Source organism: Mytilus trossulus, chromosome 3, assembly GCF_036588685.1.
Source record: "Mytilus trossulus isolate FHL-02 chromosome 3, PNRI_Mtr1.1.1.hap1, whole genome shotgun sequence".
Classification (NCBI taxonomy): domain Eukaryota; kingdom Metazoa; phylum Mollusca; class Bivalvia; order Mytilida; family Mytilidae; genus Mytilus; species Mytilus trossulus.
In genome coordinates, this window is record NC_086375.1 from 64,240,426 (window position 1) to 64,250,655 (window position 10,230).

The 10,230-nt window shown below is 33.3% G+C and overlaps 1 protein-coding gene across 1 annotated transcript; it reads right to left on the minus strand.

Annotated features, from left to right (window-relative positions):
• Positions 1–5,992: 5,992 nt before the first annotated feature.
• On the minus strand, positions 5,993–7,173 carry LOC134710948 (acetylcholine receptor subunit alpha-like). Its single transcript, XM_063571371.1, has one exon. The coding sequence runs from the start codon at positions 7,163–7,165 to the stop codon at positions 5,993–5,995; it is 1,173 nt and encodes a 390-aa protein (XP_063427441.1). The 5' UTR covers positions 7,166–7,173.
• Between the last annotated feature and the right edge of the window lie 3,057 nt (positions 7,174–10,230).

Genomic DNA, 10,230 nt, shown 5'->3' on the forward strand with positions numbered 1-10,230 from the left:
TCTTTCTAATTTGAATGCCAAATTAGACATTTTATCCCATTTTCACGGTCCATTGAATATAGAAAATGATAATGCGGATACATTCATGTTTGTATATAAATTAGGCCGTTAGTTTTCTCGTCTGAATTGTTTTACATTGTAATTTTGAGGCCTTTTTTAGCGGACTATGCGGTATTAGATTTGCTTCTTGTTGAAGACCGTGAGGTGACATATAGTTGTTAATTTAAGTGTCATTTGGTCTCTTGTGGAGAGTTGTCTCATTGGAAATCATCAAACACTTTCTTTTGATATATAGTTGTACCAGATTAGTTCTATGCTGGATATAACAAAACCAAGACTAAAATGGGGAGGGGGAGGGGAACAGGCCAAAAATTTATAGACAATGATCATTTATAACATTGCTATTGTACGCAAAAAAATAAGGACAGTTCAATCAGGCTTGTGCAGAAAGGATTTCAACACAATTCACGAAGTCATTGATGCCAAAGTTGGTACCTGTCCTATTAAAATCTGCTCTAGTCATTCGTTAGTCATTAATTGCAATGTTCATGTGGTTTTAAATCTCGTTCATTGAGCTGTGTACCAACTGGATTCTGTATGTGATCGGTGATCCAAATATTGACAGGAGATGACTTTGTTGTTCTCATTCTATGGCTTGCCCAAAGTGAAACTTAAGTTCAAATATGAAGTCTTCTGTTAATTTTATATATGTAAATGTAGAACAGGGCTATTAGATGCAGTCCATTTAGTTGATCGGAAATTTCCTGGTCTTCCAAAGGATAGAATAAGTTATAGAAATAGCACAAAATACTCTCGTTATATATATAACGTCCCTTCACAAGAAGGCTATCAATCCTCTGACTGTGCGTGCTTGAGTCTGTAATCACTGCCGTCACCATGTTTTGTCAACATGAAATCCGCCACATATAAATTTTCTAGTCCCTTATCTGACCAGAGGCGTATTTAGAGGAGACCAAGAGGACCCATCCCCCTTTTTCTGGAAAACATTTGGTTGATTATATAGGGAATCACTGATGCATGACCGGAGCGGGCTTAGACTGTCATTGGGAGGACTCACTTATAAAAATTTCTGGATTCGCCACTGCTGACAGAATATATATAAAAAAACCTACTCCTAAATACGTACGGTGGCGGAATTGTTGTTGCTACGACAATGTAGAAACATAATAAGCCTAATGAATCCATCAACTCCACCCAGTATAATGAATCTCCATCTTATTAATTTATGGTTAGTGTATATGTGCCATAAGTGGTTCGGTGCCGTAATTTTATATACGAGTCTGTGCAGTCGGCCTTTTTGTCTCTCTCTCTCTTGGGTACCAGCGAAGTATATTCAAAGAATGGCATCACTTTACCTCGATCTTTGTACTATTTTCCTTTCAGTATTTCACGCAATATGCGTTCGCCACAACGAGAAAAGTCAACGACAATGCCAAAAGTATACTGTCAAGGTTGCCATCTTCAATGTCAGAAAAGTCTCTTTTCTGTAGTCCAAAATGAGCCACCCGTCAATATATTGTTCTCTCTGAGAGTTGTAAGAAATTTCCAATGTCGATATCTTGAAGTCACAATCCAACAACAATTCTAATACATTTTTGTCTACATGGTATTTTTGATTACCATCCAAACTATCAGTTTTCACAGGTTTCATGTTTCCATACTTGATGCATTCCATTCGCAGTGTCATCATATGGGCTGGAATGGTAAGTGCTAGATATTCCAGTTCATGTTTTGAAAGCATGCTGACAAAATTTGGTGTTATTTTTTCTTTATCAAACATTTTCCGCACATGGAGCAAGCCAACTTTCCGAAAAACTTTCAACATTTCTGATTTGGCCATTTTTTTCTTTTTGTTTGACCGTAATTCTCTTAATTTCCCATGATTCCCTTCTAACAGCTCATCATAATAAAGAAATTTCATCATAAAGAAAAACCTCATCATAATAGAGAAAAAGCTCATCATAATAAAGAAAAAGCTCATCATAATAAGGAAAAAGCTCATCATAATAGAGAAAAAGCTCATCATAATAGAGAAAAAGCTCATCATAATAAAGAAAAAGCTCATCATAATAAAGAAAAAGCTCATCATGATAAAGAAAAAGCTCATCATAATAGAGAAAAACCTCATCATAATAAAGAAAAACCTCATCATAATAGAGAAAAACCTCATCATATTAAAGAAAAACCTTATCATGATAAAGAATGAAGTACCATAAGGCAGTTACGGCGTTCCATACATTTCTATTGAACGCCGTAACTGCCTTATGGTACTTCATTCTTTATCATGGTGAGGTTTTTCTCTATCGTGATGAGCTTTTTCTCTATTATGATGAGCTTTTTCTCTATTATGACGAGCTTTTTCTTTAATATGATGAGCTTTTTCTCTATTATGATGAGCTTTTTCTTTATTATGATGAGCTTTTTCTCTATTATGATGAGCTTTTTCTTTATTTTGATGAGTTTTTTTATTTATTATGATGAGCTTTTTCTTTATTATGATGAGCTTTTTATCTATTATGATAAGCTTTTTCTTTATTATTATGAGCTTTTTCTTTATTATGATGAGCTTTTTCTCTATTGTGATGAGGTTTTTCTTTATGATAGTTTTTCTGTATTATGATGAGCTGTCATAAGGGAATCATGGGAAATTAAGAGAATCATGGGAAATTAAGAGATTTAAGATCAAACTCAAAAGACAAATGGCAGAATCAAAAATGTTGATTATAGGAGTTTTTGACATCATAAATTTCCTAAAATTAGGCTTACTTCTAATCAAACAGCAAAACATAACAACTCATACAGTTGCCCAAAATACCGACCGCCATCTGCGAAAAAACAGCTTTTAAGCATTTCTTCCTGTTTAAACATTGTATATTGTCAATAACAGACTTAATGAATAAATTCTTAAGAATCTGAAAAATGTAAAGTAAAAGAAAATATGTGCGCGAATCATACTATTGCTTGAAACAATAATTAAAAATTGCATCTTAGAATCACAAAACAAATATTACTTGACCTAAAACATATGCATTCGTCTATTTTTTAGCATACAAATATCGATTCCCAAAGATATATTTTGCTTTTGGAACAATTTTTCATTTTTTTTTTAAGGATTTGTGATGAATTTCAATTTTCAGGAAATATTGCGCATCTAACTTCTTATTTTTGTTTGATTTGGAAATAATTTATCATGTTCTATAGAGCTTATATGATTTTTTTTTAAAATATGGAACAAGAATTAGAAAATGGCCTTTTGTTTAATATTCGCTAAAAGTTGGATTTTTTATTCGTGACCTTTGACCTTGATTTACCGGAAGAAGAAAAATTACGACCGGCAAAACAGTAAGTACAGCTTTCGAATGATATATAAGACAGTCGTGCGTTAGATGGGTCCATTAAAGTTGTTAACAAGTCAAAGCGTCTTTTTGAAATAAGTCACTCGCCTGTTGCAAATAAGCAGTCGATGCTCAACATAAGAATACAACTATGCGAGTTAAAGGAACATATATTGTTAACTATGCACTGTAACTACAATCCCCTTCCCTTTCATGAATGTGACCTACTGAATTAGACTATTTACCGGATTTGTTATCACATAAGGTAGCACTCCACAGTTAGAAAATAAAATTAAAAATGAGCTACAAAATGTTTTATCAGAGACATATAATACAATTTTTTTTGTATTATATGTCTCTGGTTTTATCATATCCTTTTCCTGGATTTCTAATACATTAACCTATAACTGCTTGTGTTGTACATGTGCCGTATGTAATCAGTATCTTCCATAGATTTGATTTTCAAAATTTAAAAGAGTGAAAATTAATTCCTTTAATGTTTATTCATGGCAACATTCTGCATTTATTTAACATAAAATATTGAAAAAAAGGGGTGAACATGTCACATAACCCCCAAATTTTTGTTGTTGATCAAACTAGAATTTCAATGCCTTTGAGTGATACCTTTTTAGAAACTGTTTTCATAAATCTTCCTAATTATCAAATAAAAAATGTATATCTTTCGCCTCATTTTTTCGTAAAATCCAATCACAAAGTTCGTGCGATAAAAAGTTGGAAAAAAATATTACAATAATTGCCGGACCAATATATGGTAGGGACATGCAAATACGGACTGTCATGCAGAAAACAGCCTATATTACATACATTATATAATCTTGATGTTCATATAAACCCAATACAAAGGCTATCCACTAGCTCTTATATTTGAAAAATCAACATGGGCCAAATTGCGAAACTAAACACCTATCTGTGGAGTGCTACCTAAGCAACACGACTGGTGACACATGTGGAGCAGGATCTGCTTACCCTTTCGGGTCACCTGAGATCACCCCTAGTGTTTGGTGGGGTTCGTGTTGTTTATTCTTTAGTTTTCCATGTTGTGTCATGTGTACGTTTGTTTGTCTGTTTGGGTTTTTTTTTTCATTTCTAGCCATGGCGTTGTTAGTTTATTTTAGATTTATGAGTTTGACTGTCCCTTTGATATCTTTTGTCCCTCTTTTATACACGTACAATATCTCTGTTTCTTTGTTGATTGTTTACTATCAGGTGACAATCGGTAAACTATGGCTCCAAAACCATGATATGATTATATAGAATGTAGCGGGGTTTAACATGTTTGTGAGCGCCACGCCACCCGTAACATGTGACAGTGGTTTAACAATGCAACATAAGAACCCAGTTTTAAATTTGAGAATATTTTTCGATCATTCTATCAAATGCACAGATGACTTTTTACTGTCGATTTTGCCTCGAATTTTAATATTCTATTCACAAATCAAAGACGTTCACTTCGGAAAAGTCGATAAGAGTACTATTTTAACTCGCAGTCGGAAGTGTTTACTAAGATAGATGTAAAATCGTTAAGAGTAACCAACCGTTGGGTATTGAAGATACGCTCTTCGCACCATTGTAACTTTCTCTTTAAGCATTCTTCAGTTTACTCCTAAATTAAACTGAAGATAGGTATTCATTATATTTGTTTTTATATGGTTCATAAGTGTTTCTTGTTTCTCGTGTTTTATTATATATATATGAGACCGTTGGTTTTCCCGTTTGTTTTACATTAGTAATTTTTGACCAGGTATTAGTTCAGCTAAATCATTTGAAGTATGTCCTTAATTGGTTAAGATTGGAATTATTCTAGAAAAACAAAAGGAGGTATCACCCTCAAATAATCTGCAGTAATTAGTTACGTAAATGTTCGCCGCTAATATCCGGCATTTTGTAAATTGAAGATTGAGGGTCATTAAACAGAACCCTGTACATACCTTATTCCCAGAAGACGCATTATTGTTTTTATTGGAATCCTTCTGCTCTTTTTTATGTATGAGAGTAGTGCATGCTAGTGGTTTCGGTGAGACCCAACAAAATTCAGTCTGCTTTTCGTATTTATCAAGGTCGTCATAGGTCATTTCATTAGTTAACCTTTTTTTATTATCTTAATTTTTTTTTCAGAGCCGGTATGTCAGTTGACCCTTTTATTATTAAGACGTTCGACAAAGACATTTTAGCTACGAGCTCACAATTTTTGAAAAAACAAATTCGTGTTTTTGTATGTACATTAAGTACACACTAACATGAAAATCAAAATGGCATGCACAAGAAAATTTATTGGCAACTTTATTTTACAATACATTAACAACAATAAGCACGAAATGCATAAATCCGTTATTTAGACGTTGCTTTCGTTGGTGCTTTATTTCCTTCTTTACGTGTGTAATTTAATATATGAATTATAACATCACAAAACCTTGATTTTTCTTTATTTTAAAATACTGGCCGTGGATTTCATTGAAGTAGTTTTAACAAATGTTGTTTATGTGGTGTTTTACTTTCTGTTCTATTACATTTTTACTTTAGAATTAAGGCACTTGATAATTTACAAAAGATAAGAAAGTACACATATCAGTAACTTTATAACAAAACATGCATTAGTTGATTTGAGAGTGCTTATTTTAGCTCAATTTAAGAAATACAACTATTGTTACAGAAAGTACAACAAAAAAAGATACCCAAAAGAGAATGAAATCTAAGATAGAAATGAAGTCGTTCCAAGTTTCTTCTAATTTACTCTCGTTTGTGTCTTTTTCCAGTTTTCCGTTTTCGTTCCCATCGGTGATTTTTCTTTTACTTTTGCACCGACACCCCAATACGGCTGATAACAAACGAGGGACAGGATCGGTTCTGTAATGAAATCGTAGTTGTATTGCAGTAACGCATACCGTAAACAATGCAATTCCTAACTGAAATATCAAGTACTGTCCAAAAATGGATCCTGTCGTCTTTGGAAGTTCAGAATTAACAATTATCAAAAATACCGCAAATGACAGAAAAACGGTGATGGAATATCCCATCTTCTCTCCGCTGTCTGCTGGGAGAACAAACGTGAAGAGATTCAGAACGCCAAGTAAAATAACAGGTACGATTATGTTTAAAACATGAAATCCTGGAGTTCGTTTAATTGTTAAAGAGTATGTTAATCTAGATTCCAAGTCCAGTGTGTCATGATACAACTTGGTTGAGATTACAGTCCATACAGCATCATCTTCTAATTCACCTGTAACTATTCCGTAAGTTCCTTCCTGAATTTGTACCTCATATGACTGATAGGACCAGTCAATAAACGATATATTGCATGTTTGGTGATCAAACGGAAAATATTTAACGTCAATGTTGCATTTCGATTCAAAAACTTCGTAAGGTTCCCATGTCACATGTCCAGATATATTGATATTAACATTGATTACACTACTGCCCAATTCCTGTAGCTTGGTAAATCCATTTTGCAATGCAAGTGCTGGTTTCCACACGTAACTCTGTGGGACATTTACACTTATCATTCCACCATAGCTTGTTGGGTCCCATTCCAGATATTGATCTTTCCATAGTGTGCTCAAATAACCAGTAGTAGTGAGTCTTTGTGACGCTTCGTCAACTCCGTTTATCCCAATTAAATGGAAATCAACTCTTAGCACAAGCAAATCATCCTGATTTCTTACTGGGCGAACTTTCTTTTGATAATTATTTGCAGTGAACAAATCTGTGACTAAAGATTTAGCATTGTCTCCTGTTTGTGCACAGGTAGCCCCGATAAAAATAATAGCGACTAGAAAGATTGTTGCCGGCATTGCTATAATGAGTCCATTCGATGTTACATGGTTTTGTGTGAATAGCAATCCTATTTATATGATACTGAAAATCAATAAACTTGTACAAATACAATAAATTTTAATACAATCTGGATCTGGCTGTAACAGACCATAACAACTACTTAAATTTTAAAACTTAATCGTTAAAAGTAAAATCACAAAAATACTGAACTCAAAAGAATATTCAAAAAGGAAAGACCTTAAAAAAATGGCAAAATCAAAAACTCAACTGTCCTATTCCTGACTTAGTAAATTTCAAATACAAGTTTGATCGATTCAGGAGTAAACTTTTGTTTTATAACGTCCGTTGATGCATGACCTTTTTCATTTTTTAAAGATTTTTTTGAAAGTGGGTACTCTTTCTCAGTAAGATTTTATAAGCTGAATAAGTTACGTCTCATGTATATTTTGATCTATGTAATCGTTGATTAGTTTCCATCATGTATGTTCTGGTCCATCTTTTTGATATAATCGTATCGTTACAGGTTTCCGTTACTAAACTAATTAACTGATTATTTCAGGATATCAGAAAACTAAGGATTGCGGTTTCTGAGACAAAATAACATCCATCCATCCATCCAAACATCAAATAGCACAGGCTTTAACTTTAATTAAATCTTCTACTGTATATGCGATGTCATATGTGACTCTGTAACTAGACATCATATTAGTTATCTAATTTGATTACAGGGCAATATAATAGATGCAGCATTGGTATCATGATATTTATAAAACACTGGAACATTTTATGTTATTCAGGTCTTAGACATGGTATATACTGTGACATTCCCGGCTTAGAGTTTATATCCCCTGAGCCGAAGGGCAAGGGGATATAAGCCCTTAGCCCGGAATGTCACAGTATATACCCTTTCTGAGACCTGAATTACACATATATTACGGATTACCCCTGACTTAATGTTATTTTCCAGTGCAGGTTTTTGTTCACAACACATATAAGTTGAAAACCCTAATATGATCGGCACACGTGAAGGATTTTCTTATTTGCTGTGATCATAATTTTATGGTGTATGTAATTATTTATAATAACACTTAACATTAAATTTAAGTATTAAAAGTGTAAATTGCGTGTTTTTGTATCAAAAATGTATTATTGACTGAAGCACGTCATTATTTTCCCTCTGTGAGCCTCTGACAATCTGATAGCTTTTGACTACGTCACATAGTAAATAGTTATCAAAAGTACCAGGATTATAATTTTATACGCCAGACGCGCGTTTCGTCTACATAAGACTCATCAGTAACCGGTGTTATGATGACGTTTTTGAGGTTCCAATTGGGGATAAAAACGTCGTATATATCCCGGCAGTTTCCTGAATATACACTGACATCTCTGTGTTGTTATCCAATCACAAACCTCGACACATTTGCTATCCGTAATATACCATATTACAACCTATTAAGACAGTCGTCTCTGCTCAAACTTTATGTGAGTGTACTATGCAATTAGGATACACGCATGTCACATACATAATCACAAATGTTTGTTTAAACCCACCAACAAATTGTCAGAATTCGGCCTTTTATATTGTTATTTCCAAAGTTATGCATGTTGTATGCAAGTACCTTAATATATGTATGTACAACAGACTGGCTATTGAATTGCTAAAATTATTACATTATCGGCAGATCGCTGACTATGACAACTGTTCTATCAAATACAAATCGGATCGTCGGGGTATACAGCAAATTCTGCAAATTCGAGACAAAGTAAATTCAGTCTTAGAGGTTGATGTTACTATTGCTAACGTGATGATCAATGTTGGAGAACTTCTCACGAAAATTGGCAGATTCCTTCTACGTCCTTGAAATGCTTGCACTGGTAGAAAGAGGTGTTGAAGTCTACGACAGAATAACTTTTTTTGGCTTGCTTGAACCTGAATACTTTTGTCTCTATATTTCCTTTCGACAAAATATACTGTTTTTTAATCATTTTCGATAGTGTTATGAATAAAACGGCAATGAGATAGCACTGGCGAACAACATTAAAGAATAAAAAAGACCATTTGTGCATATATATATATTTTTGAATGAGATATGATACATGTATTAAACTACGGTTAGCATCAAAAGCTAATGGTCTTTCAAGCAATTTGATCGAATCAAAGCAGAAGTTTCAACGATTCAAGTGTAACCTTTTATATTCTTGAAAATGTTGACAGATTATGTGCAAAGTGCAAAAAAAGAATGATTAGATCAACCACGGTTCTCTTTTTAAAGCGTATAAAGTTTTTAAAAAAAAGGGATTACTTTTTTTCTACCAGTAGGAATTAGGTCGTCTTTTATACAGTAGTTGTGATGTACATGTAATTATCAATCAAAGAAAGTCTTCAAATTTAGTTGTATTTTTTTTATGTTGGAACTTTTTAAATCCGAGCATACAGTATGGATTTTCTCCTTGTTGAAGCCGCACACGGTTGCCTATAATACATTCACTTCATTTGAATTTGGTGAAAAATTGTCTTCATGGCAATCATACAAGAACACATCATATATCTATATTAGAAGTTCAAGTTAAAAACTAAATGTCAATTCGGTTTCATCATTGTTCGTATTAATAAAGGATATCGTAAGTACTTGCATAACTGCATCATGTAAGTATATGCAAGCTATAAATAGGCCGAATCTTTCTGATTATGCTCAGGCTTGACAATTTAGAAATTCAGAGCCACTTTTCTTTTGAATTGATGGACAAAAAGGTTAAATCAACTCTTGAAACAAAATTGATACTTAAGAAATGAGTGCTTCCTCTTGTAACTTCATCGGGGTGTAAAAGCGGTGACCGAAGTACATTTTGTATGTGCGCACGGTCAATATTTTTACAACCCTATGAAGTTACAAAAAGAAGCATTCAATACATATAATTACATTTTTTAACTATGATTATGCAAACACGATTTTTATCTAATTTACCTGTGCACTTTATTGTGGGGCCTCGTGTCATCATGAATGATAAAAAAAATTGTGTAATGAAGTTGTTTAAGGAGATGTGCAGTTAGTCAATCAGAATAACGTATTATAATGAA